The 21,564-nt window shown below is 37.6% G+C and overlaps 2 protein-coding genes across 3 annotated transcripts; one reads left to right on the forward strand and one right to left on the reverse strand.

Annotated features, from left to right (window-relative positions):
* The first annotated feature begins 384 nt into the window (after positions 1-384).
* LOC311075036 (xin actin-binding repeat-containing protein 1) lies at positions 385-12,823 on the forward strand. Of its 2 annotated transcripts, XM_084102092.1 has the most exons (8): positions 385-545; positions 1,190-1,247; positions 1,383-1,769; positions 1,847-1,934; positions 4,582-4,727; positions 5,562-5,609; positions 11,840-11,970; positions 12,285-12,823. In XM_084102092.1, exons 1-8 carry the CDS (start codon positions 421-423, stop codon positions 12,433-12,435), a joined length of 1,134 nt encoding a protein of 377 aa, XP_083958218.1. In that variant the 5' UTR covers positions 385-420; the 3' UTR covers positions 12,436-12,823. The 2 variants fall into 2 exon arrangements, with proteins under 2 accessions (XP_083958218.1, XP_083958217.1); XM_084102091.1 differs by lacking the exons at positions 385-545; positions 1,190-1,247; positions 1,383-1,769; ... (1 more) ...; positions 11,840-11,970; positions 12,285-12,823 and adding exons at positions 2,623-2,782; positions 6,309-10,821.
* Positions 12,824-12,916: 93 nt separating this feature from the next.
* Positions 12,917-21,489, reverse strand: slc22a13b (solute carrier family 22 member 13b). The gene is made up of 10 exons (XM_084102093.1): positions 20,758-21,489; positions 19,206-19,309; positions 18,851-19,005; positions 17,505-17,673; positions 17,199-17,319; positions 16,795-16,889; positions 15,403-15,617; positions 13,628-13,736; positions 13,329-13,538; positions 12,917-13,200 (listed from the first exon to the last, which is right to left on the reverse strand). The coding sequence occupies exons 1-10, from the start codon at positions 21,133-21,135 to the stop codon at positions 13,125-13,127; spliced, it is 1,632 nt and encodes a 543-aa protein (XP_083958219.1). The 5' UTR covers positions 21,136-21,489; the 3' UTR covers positions 12,917-13,124.
* Between the last annotated feature and the right edge of the window lie 75 nt (positions 21,490-21,564).

Consider the following 21,564-nt stretch of genomic DNA (forward strand, 5'->3'; position numbering starts at 1 on the left):
GTTCAGTCTATAGGCTGAATGCTTATGTGCGTAAACTATATGTGTAGTTTCTTCACAAAGTGACATCGCCAACTACTGGCCTGGCATGCATAATACAGCGTTTTTAACTTTGTAACTTTTACGTTTTTTGTTGCGTTTTGAATTTGAAGATATCACAGTGGAATGGATTTTGAGTGTTTAAGCTTTCGAATGATACCTCATATGATGATGACTAAAATATGTGGGAAAAAGGCAATAAAAAAACGTGCCAAGTGACTGGCTGTTAACAGGATAACTGCTTTTCCCATAACTAATTTTAAAATGTAAGACCATGTGACTGAATGCCACAAATCTGTCCATGTCAAGACGCATGTGATGTGTGTTCATAGTGTGTAGGTTGGGACGTGGACGGAGGACAGAGTATTAGGCGAGGAAGAAGAAATGGAAGTGAAGAGCATCTTGCGGAGGGCCCAGTCTCTCAAAAGTGTTTCCACTGATCATGTCGTGTCCAGGACTGAAACTGGACTCAGAGACAAGAGGAAGTCTGTCTCTCAGCTTATGTTACAGTGAGGGAGACGTTTCTCTTACTTTAAATGAATAGTTCACCAATTCTGTCATCATTTACTCACCCTTATGATGGTCCAAACCTGTATGACTGGCCTTCTCTCTGGGACATAAAATGTGATGTTTAGCAAAAATGTCTGAGATGCTGTTTTTCATACAATGAATGTGGGAGGGGACCAAGCTCCAAAAAAAAAAAAAAAAAAAAAGGCTGTCAATGAAATTTGTTCACTACATATATTCTAAGTGCTCTAAATCCATACAACAACTTGACAGAATTTGAGTTGTCATTCACTGAAAATCTTGTTTGATTGACATGGTCACCATTGGAAACAAGCAGCTAATACATTCAGCTAAAGATATCCTATTGTATTCCACATAAAATAAGAGATGAAATGTGTTTTGAAAAACATGAAGGTGAATAAATGATGACAGAATATTCAGTTTGAGTTAACCAAATAAATGAGAGTTTATACTTAATCAATAAACACTTACTTGTGTAATAATGACATAATTATCAATAATCCATTGGACTTGATGTTGATGTGTAAATAGAAAGTGTACAGTTCTATTTTCCGAAGTCATTTTGAATTAAATGAAATTAAATACAGGACTTTATCAGACCTTCTGAACACCATGTCTTCACCAGCTACCAAAACTCTCCTGGAAGAAAAACAAAAGTTGATTCAGAGGATATCAAGCATGAGGTAAAAACACCAAACCTCACATAGACAACTCTATTATATTTTTAAATATTCAACATGCGATGTCATTGTTTCCCTAAGATTGAAGGAATCAACCACTTTTACCTGCATTACCTGTTTTTCTAATTTCTCCCACAGATGAGCATGCAGATTGAACCAATTCCTGTCAGTGAGAATGTCAGCAGAGTTGAGACACAAGTGAAGAAGACTGATGTCAAAGAGAAGACCAGAGTCTCTCCTCTGTCCCGCAGTAAGTCTATGGGGAGCCTCCCCCGGCAGAGACCTACGGGCACCACAGCACTCAGGGCGCTCTTTGAGTCAAAGGTCACCACTCAGCCTGAGTCCAAGAGAAGCAAGACGGCACTTCAGTCAGTGGGTGCTGAGAAAGCCAATAACACTACTCTTCCACTCACTCTTCCCAATAAGAAGGATCCTGAGGACATAAAGCCCCAAGTAGAGCCAGAGGTTAATAACAGCCATGATGAACCAGAGAAATGGACCAAAGAGGTTCAAGTGATCACAAAGGTAACAGTTAGACCTTACAGAGATGTGCATGACCAAGAGTCATTTGTATTTTACTGATGAAATATTTACTCTTTCAGAGTGAGAGAACAAAACAGATAATAACCCGATCTGATAGAAGAAAGACCATTTCTGGCATTTATAGTGAAAAAATATCAACTCCAGAGGGTGAGTACATACGTAACTTTTTACATTTTACAAAAGACTCGCATGGTACGGCTCGGTACACCTCACTTTGGATGGATGGATGGATGGATGGATGGATGGATGGATGAATGGATGGATGGATGGATGGATGGATGGATGGATGGATGGATGGATTGATTCCTGGTTTAAGTAGGGTTAGGGTTTGTTCAAAACTCTGACTCAAACTATGAGCAATAGTAATAGCAATGCCTACCTCAGCAAACAACACTATCAAGGATTCTAGTTCAAGGTTACGTTTCAAATTACGTTTCACAGTATCATGTGACCTAAATGTCAAGAGCAAGCTATATAGAATATCTTTCAAGACAAAAAGCACTTTCTTTTGCAAATACTGTCAAATAAAAGCACTGGTGAAATATAGAAAATATACTTTACTTTGCTTTTGATAAAACTTGGGCCACGTGTGAGGGCTCTCCAAACTGTAACTGAGGAAACGCCTGACATCACAGCAGGAGCAACAACTGTTCATAATGACATGAGATGAAAATAACATGCTTTTTTTAGTCATTTCTGAGTGCTGGGTTGAGGCAGACTGGAAATATAGCTGTGTATCTCAACAAGTGATTGACTCAGCCTGGTGTAGCAATAGCAGAATAGCTCCTAAAATAGCTGGCTGGCACTTATCCCTCCATGAGAGCCGGACAGGGTCAGCTGTTACCAGAACAGAAGCGGAGCCACAGGCTTGCTGACACACTCGGAGGACACACATGGCCGATAGACCCGTCAGAGGATCATTACTGAACTAAGTAATAAAATAATTCAGAGGGATTTGATTTAAGCTTATGAGCAAAGAGAAAGAGCACTGAATGGTGAGTTTATGTTTACACACTTTTAAGCTGTTATACTGCATCAAATAGATTTCCCACAACATGTGTATTATAGAAGATACACTGTTGTGTAACCAAGGACATGGGATTTCCAGAATTTCATTATTCATTTTTGTGTAAAAAAAAAAAACAGGCTGGAAAACAAGCTTAACCTTAACATTTTACTGTGCAAATAAATAATCGTATGTTAATTTTCAACTCACTAGCATGCTGAAATTAGTTATAGATGATTTTTGTTGGACACTTTGCTTCACTTGTCTTCATCAAATATTATTTATATTTAAAGGAAATCTGTCTTGTATTGTTAATGAATAGCTGTTGGAGAATGTGTGATGAACTGGACAGCAAAAGATGATAATTTAATCAATAATTATGGAACCAAAAAATAATCTCATTATCATTGTGATATCTAGATCAGATGAGTAGCAAGAGTGATTTAATACAGATGCACTCAACAGGTAAATTATTTACTACAATAAAAAATAGACTTAACTAAAATCAGATAACGAGTTTCACTTCCTTAATGCTTTTCAGATACTAAAATACAGCCATGGTTGATTATAATTTTATTTTACCAGTTTAAGGCAAGACAATATTTTGCCCTTGAAACGGAATATTAGTCTATACCCTTCTTCTCATTCAACCAAGCGGTGTGTTGGTTCTTGGTTCACGACTGGAAATCCCACAAGTATCTGTGTCACAGAGAGTCAGATGTTTTCCACCCTTTGAAACGCACTACACTGATGGCTTGCGATCATAGCAGCTGTCCACATTACTGCAATAGAGCTGACAGAGCAATAACCATCATAACATCACTGTTTTAAAATGAAGCACACTTACAAAATGGATTTAATACTCATTTCAAAGCATTAATGGAGGCATTAGTTGAACTGTTTGATGTCAGTTACATATACATTACATATACATAAGCCAACAGGGGTCAGGATTTTCTTTAAAAATATACAAATATTAAAATAAATGTGATACATGAATGATTTTAAGAAATAAAAAAGGTAATACTGAACTCGTAATACGCATGTGCACGTCATCGGCGTTCCCATTGGTTGGCATTTTTGAAGTTTGCGCAGAAAGAACTTTGTCGTGAACGGTGTCGTGTTAGCGGCCCCTAAGTTAATAACTATTGATCGTTGCGACGGAAGTGAAATCATTCAAACTAACTTTAGCTGGACAATAACTTTATTCTAGAGCTGCTATAAAGCCAAAATAATCTCTGTTACTTTAATTTCCCATTATCAATGTAAAGCTGCTTTGGAACAATCTACATTGTTAAAAGTGCTATATAAATGAAGATGACTTGATTTGACTTGACTTAATAATGTTTGGTAATAACAATTAGAATCATTCTAAATTGTTATTGAGAAAACTGTTATTGTTACAGTATTTGGGAGTACTTATGTTCGCTGAAAGTCTAGATAAGGGGGTCTCTGGGTACGAATCAGTCAATAAATAATCTATCATAATTTACAGTTAAATCTAAAAGCCCTGCTAAAAGCTTGCTGAGTCACAGATAAAGTCTCTCACAAAACTAACAAACAATATGCCTGACCAGTCGCCCACCTCCCACTGAAAGACAAACTTTTCTTTTTAAATAAATCTCATATCTGACAGTTCAGAATGTCTTTTTTGCCCCCCTGATGTGTGCGTCTGGTTGTAAAAGCACAGATGTTGACCTTGATTTCATTCCTTTCATCCAGGAAATTAGGAGTACAATTTTGAGTTACAATAACCATATCGTGATTCTGATCTTTCTGCTGTTACAGAGGATAAAAGAAGGTCAGTCGCAGACTTCAGAGACAGCTCGGCTCTCTACGAACTGGAGAAACCTTCTATTTCAGTCAAAGCATTGTCTGCACTATATCTGTCAAAAGTGGCAGCTGCAGAACCAGCAGGAAACGTCTTGAAACCAGTTAGTACTTGTAGCTACTTTTGGGGCCAGGGGGATGAGACAGGGTAAGGCAGCAAGAAAATGCTGCTAAATGAACTGCTTGTACAACAGCTTTCTGTTTATCAGTGTTTAGCTACAAGTTCAAGGAGCATGCACTGTAAAAGAAAAGTTGCTGTCTTCATTTTTTTTAAGTTCAATCAACTTGGATGTTTAAGTAATTTCAACTTAAATTACATTAAACTGACTTAAAAAAATGTGTTGAATCTTGTATAACTTATAAAAAAAAACTTTCCATTGCTTTTACTCTTCAAAATAAGTTAAACAATTTTCAACTGTTATACAAGATTCATCAAATTTTTTAAGCCAGTTTAATGTAATTTAAGTTGAAACAACTTAAATGTCCAAGTTTATCGTACTCGTACTAGATTTGCTCTGCAAGTAGTCTGGCAAAGAGCCCATTCAAGCCGATTTCTAATCCGTCCAAATCGAGGCACCAATCAGAAACGTTGAGGCGGGCTTTACACGATGACGATCGCTCTGATTGGTTTTAGGTCTATCCAATTGCGACCAGAGGCATTTGAGAGACGTCCGTTGGTGAAGCGCACCAACTTTTAAATGCATTATTATATTCAAATTGCAAACACATGAGGACAGTCTCCATGAAAGAGCAACTTTTTTTACAGTGTATATATAATTACTATATAATATGTTCTACTTTGGAACAACTCTTAAATTAAGTTATTAAACTCAGTTCCTAGTTGTTGTTTTTTTTTTTTATAAAAGCTCAACTTGAAATTGAATTTGCTATTTCTAATCAGACACGCTAGTCATTTCCTTGATTTTTGTTTGTGATAGGACCAGAATCCCACTTCTCCAACTGGAAAAAGGCCAAAAGCAAGCAAGGTAAGGAAAAATTGTTTCAAATATGTACTTTAATCTAGTGATAAAACTCATTTGGCTTGTTCATTCGATTTTAAAGTACAAACTAACCCTGGTGTGAACTCTGGAATAAATTATAATATTGTGTATAAATGTGTTTTATTCAAAATTATGTACATTATATCATATTTTGCACTTTATTCTTGAAATAAAATGTTTGCTCTTTTAGTGCTGTTAAACATTAGCAAAACATTAGCAACATTTGTAGTTTGCGTCTTTCTGTAATTGCATACTCAGTAAATAACAAATTGTGGTAGTGACCCTTTTGATATTGGGTCTGAATTAAATGAACAACATATGAAGTTGAATTTGCAGTGTTTGATTACCTACTCATTTAGCAGGACAGAATATATAATTATTCTGGATGTCTTTGCTGGATTTTTTCTGTTTCTTAATCACCGGTCTCATAATCACAATACTAACGTGAATGATAATGTTCTCAACTGCCTGTATTCAGACTGCTGAAATTAATAACCATTAGAAACGTTAGGCACAAAACGCTGGTTTTCTTTGGCATGCGGTTTGGCTTCCGTACAGTTCAGCAGGTATGTTTAACTTCTTAACCATTCGTGTTTGCTCAAAATTAATCATAACCATTTGAAATAATAGGTTAATATATTAGCTACAATAATCTAATGTGGTTGTTATTTTTTTTACTCTAAGATGGCTGAAGGTGCACAAAACAGCATAGCATATGCACCCGAATCAAATCCATCTACACGTCATCCGGAAACCAGTGTTGATGAGTATGAGCGAGCCTTTACTTCACCACCCCCTACAAGAGAAGTAATGTCCATTCTGCACCAACGCAGACAGAAATGCGAGCTTAGACGACTGCTCAAACATACTTATCCTGAGTTGAAAAATGTAGACAGTTTGGTAGAGAGGGAGATGGCTGATATTCTCAACATCGACCCAGTCACAGACAGTGGATACCAGAGTGAGGTCCAATCTAGGTGCTGGCTGTTTGAGAACCATGATATCAATTCAGTGGATTTCCACGACCAAAAACCACAGATGAAAAAGGAGTTTCAAGAGGGCGAAATCAAGAGAACCGTTTGTATGTTTGAACAACCTACAGCTAACTTCCTCAACGAAGAGAACAAACCCCAACTCAACGAATCAGAGGAAGGGACATCAGAGCAGAGCATCAGAGTGGATGTGAAAGCCACACGCAGAATGTTCGAAGCTCAATCAATGGATATTCTGAGAGACAGTCAAAGCCCCTGTCAAAGGAAAAACATTTTTTCTGAGGAGGAAGGTGGATCGGTCTGGAAACCAAAGAACGATTCTGAAACTGATGGAAAACAAACATCAAACATTCACTATAACAGTGAAACCACTGATTTCATAGGCACAAATGAGGTATTTGTAGGTATATCTAGAGCCAAACAGGTCTTTGAAACAATATTACATGACAAGGAGAACATCTCACCCACAAATGACAGCTGTAGCCAAGAGGAAGAACTGCTGAAGGCAAATGTAAAAAATAGAGCTCAGATGTTCGAATCAACTCCACTTGATAAGATCAATCAGCAAACCAAGGAAGAATCAGAAACCATCCTTGAGAACATGCAGGAAACTCTAGTTTCTTTATGCAACTTCAGTATCATGCATTCTGATGGAACTATCCTTGAGGCTAATGAAACTGGCCATATCAAGAAAGCAAGATATCACTTCATACAAGAAGATACAAGAGCAGAAATTGATGATGAGGAGATAGTGACTGGAAACATAAAGAGCATCATGCTTCAGATGCTACCAGGAACAAGCCTGAACTCAACTGTGACCTTCCTAAAAGAGGACAATCAGGGCAATGTGGAGATTCAGAAAGTAGATGTTCCCACTCATCAACTTCCGTTCACTCCAGATAAAGAGTGCAGGACTGCCAATGTAGTGCAGATTACTGAAGATCTACTCAGTCAAGAGAAGTCCATGAGGAAAGGAGTCATAATACAAGATGGTACCACAGGAATGAGAGAGATAACAGTTTATGTACTTTTTATCCACAGTGAAGACAGTGCAGGGGTAAAGGAGTTGGGTAAAATTGAGTATAGATCCATTCCCACAAGTCTAAAGATTGATCCAGAGTCTGAAAAGGGTGATCTCAAGACAGATATTAGTTCATCAGAAAGTTCTTCAGCAGTAGATATAAACAAAACTAGTAAAGTGCAGCTATGCCAGAGCTGCATTGAGAAAGGAGACCTTGATCATCTAAAAAGGCTGCAGGAAACATCATCAGATGTAGATATATGTGCGTCAGAAAAAACAAGTGAGATTATACCAGGTAATGTTAACAATTTCAAAGCTACCAATTTTACTACCAATATAGATCATTTAAGCTTCAAAACACAATCAGAAGAAAACAAGTCAAAAGTGTCACCTACAGAAAGTGTGATAAATAATGAAAATAATACAGAAAAATCAAACGAGGCTGAAATTTGCACTAACACTGGGGGCACCCCAAGAATTCTCCAAGATCAAGATATTATGGATGATGGAGCTGTTCTTCAAGCAGAACTTGTTGATGTAGTGGAAGAAGATGAGTTAGTGAATCTACAAACAGCAATTATGAATCTTCATCAGGCCACAATGGAGGCAAAAGCTCTTCAGCAGAGTGTACAAGCACTTGCTTCCCAGACCAACCAAACCCAACAAATCTGTGACCTTGGTTCAGTTAACCATGAGTTTACGCATGTGAAAAACAATAATAATGTAAGTGTGAAAGAAGAGGTCTCACAGTTATACGAAACTCAAAAGGAAGATGAAAGTAAGGAGGATGCTATGAGGGGTAGCATACAGGCAGCTCTTGATTCCTTGGGAAAGTCCAACTTTAATGTCTCAAAGGGGGATTTTAGAGCTGCAATGATTTATAGAAACTCTGCTAAAGGATTTGCAGGACACAAAAATACAAATGTAGAGCAGTCAAGTAAAAGGACTAAAGAAAATAAGCCATCAACATATTCTCCTGCACCCCTAGCTGAACAAGAGGCTTTAAAATCACTTGGTGAGGAAACTGACACAACCCAGTTTGAAAACAAACCAGTGACTTGTTCTCCCCTTCATGTCTCCGCAGACACACATGTTAAAAAACGGAAAACTCCTATTGGACCCAAGCCAGCTATCCCACCTAAACCAGATCATTTAAAAATTAAGCCAAACCCTCTTGGTACTGAAACTGATGCATACCGTCTCAACAAATCCCAAGTCCCAACTACATCTTTAAAATCACCAACTGAGGAGATTAAAGAACCTTCAACTGCCAAATTAAGCCCAGACCAAGCGGCACATAAAGATGTACTCTGCATAAGTGTACAGCATACTGATGCCAATGAACCTGAACCTAGTGATACGTCAATGACCGACACTGAAAACAAAAAGCTAAATGACATACAGGTTGTTGAAGAACCTCCAAAGAGCTCTCTGGAAAGCATTGCCAGTGAATCTTCCACAGGATTTAATGGCACTCTTCAAAACTTTGGGGTGAAGCAGAGTGGTTCAGTGCCTCCTGTGAAACCTAAAAGAATCAAAATGGCTAAAGAAAATGTGATGAACACTACAGACAACACCAATAACAACTCCACCATTTTGGAAACTGAAACGGCACAGGAAATGAGTCCTTATCCTCACAACAATGGCTCCTCTGAGACCTGTAAGATAGATAGTAACAACCGTGAAGAAAAAGAAGATAAAAGTGATGATCAACAAGTGAGTGGAGTGGTCAGACGGAAAAAGAAAAGGAGAGGAGAAACTGAGGATGAGCGAAGGCAGAGACTCTCTGTGCACATGGATGAAATCATGAAAGGAAACGTGCCGGCTGTCATGGAGATCTTCGACAAGCTGAAAAAGCAAGAGGAACTGAAAAACATACTCTCTAAAGTAGAGGAAATCGAAGACGACACCAACAAAGTAGATGTGAGCTCGCTTAGAAACATTTTCGAGAGTGTACCGGATTGGGTTGTGCCTCGGGCGAAAAAGATCAAGCCAAAAATAGTCAAGTCAGAACATTTGGGAGCACCAAGTGAACCTGAGGTGATGTCATCCATGGAGGTTGCTTTTGGGGACCTCGAGAAAGCTGGTGCGGACATCATTCGTTTAAAAGACCAAACGCTTGCGAGACTCATGGATATAGAGGAGGCCATTAAAAAGGCTCTTTACTCAGTCTCGACTCTGAAATCTGACTCTGACATTGTAGGACTCTCTGGTCTCTTCAGGGAGTCAATGGTGGCTGTCCAGGGTTCACCTCCCTCAGGTAATATCAGGAAAATCAGTATTGGGTCGAGCAAATCCCCAAAAGCTCAAAACAAGATGGGAAGGAGTGTTTCTGGACAGTCAACATCACAGAAAATGCCAGAGCTTTTTATTCCCACAACCAAACAGAGATCAACCTCACCAGCGTCTCCTTCGTTTATTTCCATTCAGTCTGCAGCGAGGAAGCCTACGGAGTTGCCATCGCCTCAGATCAGTCCCTTGAAAGCAGAACCGAAAGAAGAGGCCAAGCCCCAGTGCTGCTGTAGTGTGCCTTCAGACCGCAGGCAATGTTCTGTCACAAAGGGGGCGTCCTCCAGCCCCCCGAATCCACAACGGCAGGTCAGTGTGCTGGAAGTGCAAACGATGCCTGAGGTAGAGAAAGTAATCGGAACAAAAACCATCAAAGAGAACTACGAGAGGACGGACTGCTTCGGCAACAAGTTCTACTCTTCGAAAACCTCCACGGTTGTAACAACCCAACCGGAAACAAGGACAACTTCTAGAAAGCATATTACGAGCAGTCCAGCCACATCTGAAATTGTCACATACCCAAGAATCAACACACCTTTTATTAAAGAGGACCATCCCCCACTGTGAATGTTGGAAATTTATTTCAGTTTTGGTTGTCACATAAATGAAAGATCTAATAATGTAATAGCCAATGCATTTAAATGTAACACGTTTGTACTGTTTTTGCTTGGTTATGTTTTGTAGGTTACCTCACTATTCCTATGTATGTTAGTATTGATCATTGTTAGTATTTCAGTTTTTTTTTTTTGTGTGAATTAATATTTTTTTAAACTAATAATTCCTTAGTATGTTGCAGTCATGCAGAAAACATGTTCTGATATTTCTGTGAATACAATATCATTTGAATTTCTGCCATATTTGTCAATAAAAGTAATAGAAACGTGTCATTCTAAATTTCAGTAAATAGGTGTTCTCATATGTTTAATACTTAAAACAGAAACACAGTCTCACTCTCACAACAATTCATAACTATTTTGATTTGTTGCAAATTTGTATGTGTTTGCACGCTTGTGTTTGCACGCTTTCGTAAGATTTTTGTCCCACTGAGGGGTTTAGGGATGGACCTTCATTCATTTTTTAATATGATAATATTTTTTTAATTGGACATTTTCAGATGAAATGACACACTTGAAAAATTGCTACATTTTCTCATGAGATTTGGTTGACTGAAACAGTGATCTACAGAAATATTTCCCCAAAAATCTGGTAACATTATTTAGTCTTGAACAAACATTTTAAAATACCTACTGTATATATAATCCTTAAAAATCAAAATATATAAACCAATGTTTTCAACAACCAACATTTCTATTGAACATTTCTTTTTTAGATCCATTTAAATGTAGCCTACATTAGATAATGATCTGTTTAAGCATTCTATTAATTATTTTGGTAATGTTACATTTATTTATTTTAAAGTGTTTGTAGAATTTAATCATTTAGAAATATTTGAACTGTTGGGATGCCCACATCTAACGGGCAAAGTGCTCAATAAGGGGGCTCAACCGCGAAACAAAAAAAATTGTAAAAAGGAAGGAAAAGTTGGCCGACCACATATTTATTTCAAGTTCTCAACACAGGTAGGTGAGACTTTACGTTTCTAAACCTCAGCCCGAGAACATGAAATAAATATTTTTCTATTTTTGAAGTGGATGGTGTCAACTTTTCCTTCCTTTTTTTCCCTTTTTTTTTTTTTTTAATCTTAAAAAAAAAAAAAAAAAATCTCATTCAGCCAATATGAAGACAAAATGCAGCTTGTGTTTTACTGAAAGAGTTCAAACACCATAATTTACACCAGTGTTTTCCAAAAACCCGCATAAAAAAAACACAACCTAATAGCTTAAGTGAATTAAAAGCCAACTTCTGACCCCAGGTCAGTGGTGTGTTGTTAACCCTTTTATATGTGACTGTAGTTTCAGCCAGCAGCTCAGGAAACATGCTCAGCCTGTCTGAAACCAGTTTACCCAATGGAAAGAATGGCAGCTGATAAACTCATTTTTCACAAAACCTGTTTCTGCTGCAAGCACTGCAAAAAGAAACTGAGGTAAGACGATTTCCGATAATGAACATCGCTGAAATATAAACATTTAAAACACATTACATCTATAAGTGAAATCACTTTGTTACTATAATGCAACTAGACCATAAATCACAGCAAATCATTTATTAGGCAGCGCTGAAGTTGCAGTTCTGCACCAGTCTTTAGACTTTGCCTCTAAAGCTGTTAACCTACTTTGCTGACACAGCAGCTGTTGCTTAAAACTGTTAATCTACAAAAATGCACCCAATTAATGTGTTTTTTTATAGCCTACAGATCATAAGCAAGGAATATACTAAAATGTGTTTTCTTGGTTTTAGCCTTCAAAGCTATGCGCCTCTCTACGGGGAATTCTACTGTGTTTTCCACTATCAGCAGCTTTTCAGAAGGAAGGGCAACTATGACGAGGGCTTCGGCCGTCAACAGCATAAAGACCGTTGGCTACAGAGGAATGGCACTGACGTCATTTAAAACCACTGAACAAGTATATGGGCCGTAACCAGCAGATGGTCGTATGTAGGCAAATACAATTTTCTGGTCTTTGGCGATTGTGCATCAACACGTTTAAATCAAATAAGGATTTAATATTAACATAACATGATTTCACAAAGCAGTTTATGTCTATAAATCAGTATCACTCTGTTCTAAAATGTTTATGTTGTTATGTTTGAGACCCTGATGTTAGTGTGTTTTATGACATCTAAAGATCATTAAAACTAACATTTTACATACTGAATGATGTATCTTTATAATTTTAAAACAAATGTGTCAAAAACATGGATGTCTGGGATAAAAATCAAATATGAGTATTTGTACATAGTTTTTAGTTGCTGTTTCACTATTAAATTACTGAACTTCTAAATAAATGACCAGATTATGTCTTCATTAATGGCTTTCTTCTGTAGCATCAGTCTGAAAAGTATTGGGAAAAAACACTCCTGCATGTGTTGAATCATTAATAAATCATTTTTTTATTAGCATTTTTCAAAATGAAGTGATAAAAAAGTACAAATTCATTTTTATCAATAAAACTTTACAAACATGATACTTGCAGCATGAAAAGTAAACAGTGACACCTGTTTGTCATATTTTACCCATCCACACTTATTGAATAAATCTGTTAAAACACCCATGAACATCAACTTTTTGCAGTATAAATCTCATAATTTTGTGCTCCTGAGAGCCATTTCCTGCTCCTGATTCAGTCCATTTTCAATGTTGGCTTTCTTTGATCCCCTGTAAATGAGAGAATTTTGTATTAAATTCTGTGCATCAAAAGTTAAGTGCTTTTTACATGATTTATTATTGCAAGAGATGCTTTATGCTTTTTTGAGTGAAATGTCACTAATATAAAGAATCCTCACATGCTCTCATCTACGGGAACCTCAGTGTGGTCCTGTAGTTCGGTGTTTAGTGTTTCTGGGAGCAGGAAGGTCAGGGCTCCTCCCACAAAAGGAAGAGAACCGAATATGACCATTGGAATGGAATGATGATACACGTTCAACAAGCCAATCAGAGGAGCTAGAATACCAGCGACACGCGCACACATGGAGTTCAGTCCCACTCCATTTTGCCTAGACAATTGAGTTTAAGAATGAGAACTCATTTAGAATGCAGAACTGAAAACAGTGAGTGTTCATGCAGGTTTCTTTTACATACACACCTGACAACCGTTGGGTAGAGCTCAGCAGTGTACACATACACTATGGTGAAAGAGGCAGCGAGGGAGAACTTCCCGATCACAGCGATCACAGTCACAACCACAGGATACTCTGGGAAAAAGCAGTCGGAGTTGAAATCAAGAGGATTAATGTGCTTGTGTCACATTAATGAACATTTACGCAGCTTGTCATTTGTTTGCTTTTCCAACCCAGTCTCATGAAAACTCCCCATGACAAGAATTTTATGATTTGGTGAATTAGTTGCGAATTCATACAATCTCATTAATACGTTTTTATACAATCTGCTCACACAGTCCTGAGGGCTTAGGTTAATGTGTGGACTTTAATGATGATGTTTTGCCTGCAAATCAAATGTTTCATAAGAATCAGATCATATGAATTCATACAAAATCGGAAACTAGTACAAATCATGCAGACGTGCCACACTGATTTCTATGTAACATTAATGAACATTTAAGCAGTTTTTGTCCTTTGAATGTTTTTCCAACAGTCTCATGACAATTCCTTTAAAGGGCACCTATTATGCCCCTTTTCACAAGATGTAAATTAAGTCTCTGATGTCCCCAGAGTGTGTATGTGAAGTTTTAGCTCAAAATACCCAACAGATAATTTTTTACAGCATGTTTAAATTGTCATTTTTTGGGGCTCAGAAAAACGCACCGTTTTAGTGTGTATCCCTTTAAATGCAAAAGAGCTGCTGCTGCCGGCCCAGGGGGCGGAGCCTCACGAGCTCGCGCTGCTTCAGTCAGGACAATCTCAACTGATAATATCAAAACAGAAACTCTCAGTAACACTGTTCAATTCGACCCGGAGTCGGACAATAATGCCCACAGAGCTAGAGATTTATTTTACTAATTTGTCATCTGCTTTTATCCACGATTAATACAAGCCTGCTGTAGCAAACCCTGTCTGAATGATGACCAAAATATACTAAGGAGTTCAATGAAGTTTATTGTACATCACACAAAAGATGAAGCGTTAGTTTTACTCCAGAAAATCACTGTAAGAGCTACACAGTGCGCATTAAAGTCTTATCCATAAACTCTCTCTCTCTCCCTTTCATTGTCATCAACATACACAGCGAAATACACAAAACACTCCTTACAACCAACCAACAGTAAACAAATATATACACACCTTTTCAGTGGGTGCTTAATAAACTGGAAAAACGACTCGATGAGCTGTCATAAAGTGCGTGCTCTCACTTTAATTTCTGCCGTGATCAGTCACGTTAGGCCTGTTGAGTTAAGTTTAGTGGTGGACCTTTATGTTGACTTTTTTTTACTAATTCATACGAAATCACCAACTAGTACAATACTCATGAGATCTGGTTGGTTTTTCTATAAACATGTTCTATTAACATTTCCACTGAAAGTGACATCTGAAAGGGTTGAAATACTTCAGATTTGTCATTTAAATAACATATCTATTTTTGTACATTGTATAATTTTTATAAATTACAAACCTATTTTTGTCAAATGTTTTGGTTACAAAGGTTTTTCTTTTTATTTATAAAAATACCATATGTTTTGATTTTTTTTAATTATACATACAAAGACATTTTTAGGTGTGACTTAAATATCCACATACTTTTTGGGGACACTGTATGTGGAATGATAATTCTAAATAAATAATTACATTTTCATGTGTTAGATGTAGCAAAACACACGTCTCACACATTTTGGGGACAATTTTGTGACTCCAAATGGGTCAAAATCCCTCTTTCCTCTATAATTATAAAATGAGACTCGCTCACCCCCTGGTATAGCAGGAATAACCAGGCAAGCTGTGCCTCCTAGAAGCAGAACAGCACTCTGGCAGATCCTCCTTCCGAATCGCTGAATGAGAGGAAAGCAGGCCAGCCGGGCGGGAAACTCTGCAATGCCAAAGATCAGTTGAGTCAGGTAAATGTCCAGGCCGAAGTTCCCCACGTTCAAGCTGACTCCATAGTAAACCAGGCTCGTCACAAACCTACAATAATGAGGTTTGCAGTGAATGAATGCAGTGTCAATGTAAAAACGTGTGTACACAGTAAGTGCATTGTATCAAATGATTAATTGAAATGTTAGTACATACATGTAGTAGTTAAAGACACCTAATATAAAGTAAAATTGTTTTATGTTGTTGTATTTAACACATTAGGTGCGTCCCAATTTGCGTACTTATGCACTATTCTATGACATTCAATGAAAAAGTACACTTTAAAATATCCGGATGATGTATTTAATTAAAGGTGCAGTAAGCAACTTTTCAAAACAGAGTACCACAACAAACTTGCATCCAATCAGCAGTAGGGGGCGTGTCCACTCATAATGGGGGAGAGAGAGAGAGTGAGCAAGAGGTAGATTGATGGAAGACTGTAGAAAGAGAGATGGCTGAGAGACAATACAAAAGAGAAAATATCAGAGGAACATCACTGGAAAAAGAAAGGTTATGATCAGACAAGAGCTTTAGAACCCGCGTTAATTTTAGAAAAGCTTTCCCGCTCTGGAGAGACCGACGCGGAAAGGCCTGGAAAAGGTTGCGTTGTTTCTGCTCCATACGCGAGTAACATTGCTTTTGTGGTTTCATAGAACCAGGAAATGCTGTTGTTGTAATGTTAGCTATAGTTACAGGACAGTTTTGAGTGTCATTGTTTGTGCTGCTGGCGACTAACAACCAACTCTTGCTTGTATGTACTCTTGTGTATGTTCATTTTTTGTGCTTCCTTGTCGTTTGTTCAATCATCTTTGCTGTATCTTTCGTGAAGCATTTCTGCTATGATAAACAGACATCCACACTTGCATTTTGTGTGTAACGGAGGCCAGCTAGTGACGCTAGATTAGAGAATGCAGTATTTAGCGTCCTTGTTAGCGTGCCGGACTCACACACCAGTGATCACGGTTCGAGATCAGCTATGGACCAGCCTAACCGCATCCGGGCTGTAAAGTCTTTGTGAATTTTGGAGACGGAGCAATGGGTTTGTTTGGGTTGATTTCAAATATCAACAGTGTTCAACAACAACTCTGGGAGATCACATACCGCACCTTTAACAGTGTTAATTAAAAATGAATGAATTCATTAAAAGTGTGGAATGTTTGACACTTCATGCACAGCGAAGGGGCTAAGAGACTCCGATGTTGAATGAGGAAATGCTGTCATAACTCACCACATATAGCACATGATGAGAGCTCTCTTTCTCAGGTAATCCACTCGGAACAGGTCTAGCATGGAGCCTTTATTTGCTGTGTTCTCTGCTTCCATCTGATAATGCATCATTTCATGTTAATTCATCATTTTCAATACCTTCACTTAAGCAGGAAAAGCTCACTGAGATTAAAACTCTCATTTACAGGACTGTCCTGGGCAAAATAAGCAGCCTGAATTTGCATATACATATACAAGTAGAAACATATATAAAAACAACCATTAAATGTACAGATTTTAAAGACCTACTTTTGATTGTAGGATACTGTATGTTTTAGAAGGAAAATGGGAGTGGATATGATCTTTTTATCAGCTCTTTTCTTAGACCAGATAACGCTTGGCTATCTACATTGAGAAAACAGTCACCTTGTCGAGCAGATTTTCGGGCACCTTCCTGCCATTGATTCGGGCTGCTTTCAGGATCTCTTTCTTGGCTCTGTCTTGCTTGCCCTGAGTCAGAAGCCATCGGGCAGACTCAGGCAGAATCCTGCCAAAAACATTGAAAATGATTAGAAAATAAAATAGAAATTAAAAAAAATAAATTAACGTAACTTAAAAGATTAAATTAAAAAATGTTAAATATTTAATTTGTATACTCGCATGTCATGTGACCGACATCAGAATATGCAAATGCTAAAAGTTTGGGAATCCCTGATATAGAATAACTCTAACCAGTAATAAACGCAGAAAAGCCCAACTGGCGCTGACAGAACCAGCTGTAAAATCCTCCAGTTTCGGATCCCAAAGGCCACACCAGACAGCAACATCAGACCGATGGCATAAAAGCAGTGTGACAAAATGGTGAAAAGGGCGCGCTTGGCTGAACCGCACCACTCGGTACCTAAAACATGTTTGAGATACCATGAAAAAAAATGATACAATTATAAAATAATAATCATCTGAGATCTAAACAGGTTTTATATGCATTTTCATAGCGATTTCTGTTGTTGCAGGACATTTATTTAAAGGGATACTTTTTTTGGAAATAGGGTCATTTTACAACTCCCCAGAGTTAAACAGTTGAGTCTTACCGTTTTTGAATCCGATCTCCGGGTCTGGCAGTACCACTTTTAGCATAGCTTAGCATAGATCATTGAATCGGACAAGACCATTAGCATCTCTCTAAAAAAAAATGACCAAAGAGTTTCGATATTTTTCCTATTTAAAACTTGACTCTTCTGTAGTTACATTGTGTGCTAAGACCGACGGCGTAATGAAATGACGCAGCGCCTGAAAATAGGTATAATAGGTTAGACAAACTTAGTCATTACGCCTACTGGACTCATGGTACGGCAGCAAAGTTTCTTGATTATTACGCAGGAATGAGAGTATAGTTCCTAGCCATATCGGCCTAGAAAATCGCAACTTTTCATTTTCCGTCGGTCTTAGTACACGATGTAACTACAGAAGAGTCAAGTTTTAAATAGGAAAAATATCGAAACTCTTTGGTCATTTTTTTGAGAGAGATGCTAATGGTCTTGTCCGATTCAATGATCTATGCTAAGCTATGCTAAAAGTGGTACCGCCAGACCCAGAGTTCGGCTGAATGGATTCGAAAACGGTAAAACTCAACTGTTTAACTCTGAGGGAGTTGTAAAATGAAACAGAAGTTGCTATTTGTGATGTATACATGGCTTCTTGAACAAGAAAAAATTTAGGGCGGGACTTAATTGGGAGATGACTGGATGATTGTGGTTTGCTATTGCTGTGATCTCATATGAGTGACAGGTGGTGACGCCGCCCTTGCAGCGAAAAACACATCATCAGAGAAGAGAAGAGACGTCGTTGCAAGGGGGAGGGGAAATTATTTTGATTAAAGATTACGAGAGCACATGAATTGTAAAAAATAATGATAAATAATTTACAATAAATACTGCAACAACAAAAAAAGTCAATTTTGAATTCATGGTGACTTTAAAGCATACTTGTACTGTAAATGCACTTTCTACATGCTATCTAATTATCTTAATGAAATTTCAGATTTATATACTGGCGTTAAAAGGAGTCACAGGTGTTACCCAGAACAAACGTGTTTATAGAGATCCCTGATATCGTGGTGCCGACCACAAAGCGGAGGGCTATGTAGACATAGATGTTGGGGGAAAATGCTACTCCCACCCCAAACAGAAACTGAAGGAACAAGGAAAGCAGCGTGACAAACCGCCGGCCATACCTGTGACAAGAAAACAAGTTAACCAGCACAGTCATGCAAGCACTCAAATGACTTATTTGCCACAAAATATGGCCCTTTATTACTGATGGGTTGTTAAAACAAACTGAATAATCTGTATGTTTTGTTTTCTGTTGGAAAAACTCAAAAATAATCATTGTGTGTTTTATATCATTCTTATGTTGCTTGGACTCTACACGTACTTGTCTGCCATTGGCCCAAACAATAGGGCTCCAATAAGAAGACCAGCCATGTAGATGGACTGAGATGCCTCATTATAAATCTTATTTTCACACACCAGGTCAAACTATGATAAGATAAGAAAAGAAAACATGAGAAAAGACAGTAAACAAATGCCAATGAAAATTATATGTATTGGTTACAGTTTATAATAACTTTCAATTTTATGTAATTGACAAACATTAAAACATAATATAAAAGGGTACTTAGTTTTGTGGCTACAATTTTTGAAGATTTCGACCATTAATGTCAAGGAAAAAAGTGATAACAATGGGGTAATTTGGCCCAATTTAACCTGTCAAGCTACATTTAATAGGAAAAATGATTAAACTAACTAAACTAAACTATTATGATGATACATGTATGCATTATATAGCAATTGCTTTTATGCTAACAAATGGCTGTAAATAATAATATTAATAATTAGCTGCAAAGCTAACAGGGAACGTTCTCAGAACTTTGGCTAACATTCTGGCAAGGTTCCCAAGTTATGAACAAAATGATATTGCAGTAGCCTAACAAAGTTATCTGGTCTTCAATAATGTTCTCAAAACGTTTGCACAAAACATTATTTTTTACATTGTTCATGGAAGGTTTTTTTTCTGAAACTTTTTAGTTCCAACCAAGTCCAAGGACATTCAGCTAACATTTTTCAGAATATTTAGAGAACATTCAAATGTAACATTCCCATAATGTTCGCAAAATTATAAAATAGAATGTTTCCTTCGCATTCAAATAACCAAGAAAAAAACGTTTTAGACATTTGAAAAAAAACTGGACATTTTCAAATTTTAGAGAACATTCAGAAAGAAAAAAAAAAACATTTCCATAACTTAATATAAATATCAGCAAAACGTTCTTAGAACATTTTGATGAGTTTGCTGGTGGTAGGTGAAATAATTATTTTTTTAAAAGCCAAATTAATTAATCGCGATTACTCGCATCTAACATAAACGTTTGTAAATGGTCATATAATATCACACATAAATGTATAAATTATGTTAGATGCGATTAATCGATTTGACAGCACTTTTTTTTTTTTTTTTTTTACATGCAAGTATAAACGTTTCACGCGTTTTCAAACGATTCGTAACCAAAAGTTAAATTATGAGTTAGAAATTGCCTATGAGAGAGGAGGTCACCATGGCAACAAACAAACACTGTCATTAAGTTATTATAGGTTTAATCATCACAAATACAGTCGGTAGAATATATGACATTATCGTTCATGTTTTTTAAAGTGCGTGAACTTGCGCGAGACGAACTTTGATTGTGTAGAAGATTTGTGTAATTTTAACTCTGAAAGACACTGAATAATAAGTGAATATTATTTGGCCTAGGCTATATCTTATACCTATGCGTTAAAAGTGTAAGCATAAAAGTTAAATATTTATGAAAATAATAGCCTATAGCCGGATAATTAAGGCCTACTTTTATAAAGCAAATTTTAAAAAGCCCAATAATGCACCGTAGCTAGCCTATAATTATAATCTATATCAAAGTTCAGTACAGTACCTCAGTTATAATGGTGCTGCTGTCTTCTGGTGCCTTATTATAAACCCATCCATCGATACATGATGTCGTTGCGTTTATTCCATAAGCTTCAATGACATCGAGATCCAGATCAACAGGTGAGAACATCTTACAGCTCTCATATTGTCCTTTACTGTCCAGGGGGATGGTGAGGTTCAGCTGCCTCTCCTCTGTCAGGTTTGGAGCCCGCTGTAAGATCCAGCTGCTGTCGCAGTTGTGTGGGAAGCTGATGGCGGTGAAGACCTGACCGAACATGTGGAAAGCTGTGAAGATGTTGGGGAGGCATACCGCCACCAGCAAGCGTTTCTGAAACGCTCCAAACTCGCCGACGGACGACAGGATCTGCGTGAAGTCTATCATGGTCACTGTGGGCCACCGTCAGCGGCGGCTCGCGCTTAAAACACCTGCACACCGCGGATCCCACAAATTAATTTTTAAACTTGTCACAAGTTCAGCATATCTGCTCGCGCGCACTTATCTGTTACGATCAAAGATAAAGCACTTATTTATTTCACAGCGAGAAGGACTGTCAGAAGATTAATAATCATAGTACGATCTAAATTAGGTATAGTAACGTTAGCCGCCTAAGGCCCCGATCACACGCCTAATGTGTTTTTCAGGTTCAAAACCGCAAGGTGCACAGCAGTTAATAAGCTGATTCCAATGGTTAAAATGACTCAGAGGAGTTCCTGCGGACAGTGTGTGTGTGTGTGTGAGGGACTTTGGATCATGAGGCAAATGCAGTTAAACACTGGGGCATTTTTGCTAGTTAATAAGGCGGTCTTAATA

This window comes from Abramis brama (genome assembly GCF_963993115.1).
Source record: "Abramis brama genome assembly, chromosome: 24".
Taxonomy (NCBI): Eukaryota; Metazoa; Chordata; class Actinopteri; order Cypriniformes; family Leuciscidae; genus Abramis; species Abramis brama.

Bases quoted from the DNA above. Each gene is read 5' to 3' on its own strand.
- LOC311075036 (XM_084102091.1), top strand. From the start codon at position 6,309: ATGGCTGAAGGTGCACAAAACAGCATAGCATATGCACCCGAATCAAAT.
- slc22a13b (XM_084102093.1), bottom strand. From the start codon at position 21,135: ATGATAGACTTCACGCAGATCCTGTCGTCCGTCGGCGAGTTTGGAGCG. The intron at 19,310-20,757 runs GTACTGTACTGA...ATCTTATCATAG, and splicing joins GCAGCACCATTATAACTGAG to TTTGACCTGGTGTGTGAAAA. The intron at 19,006-19,205 runs GTACGTGTAGAG...TTCTTGTCACAG, and splicing joins TTTGGGCCAATGGCAGACAA to GTATGGCCGGCGGTTTGTCA.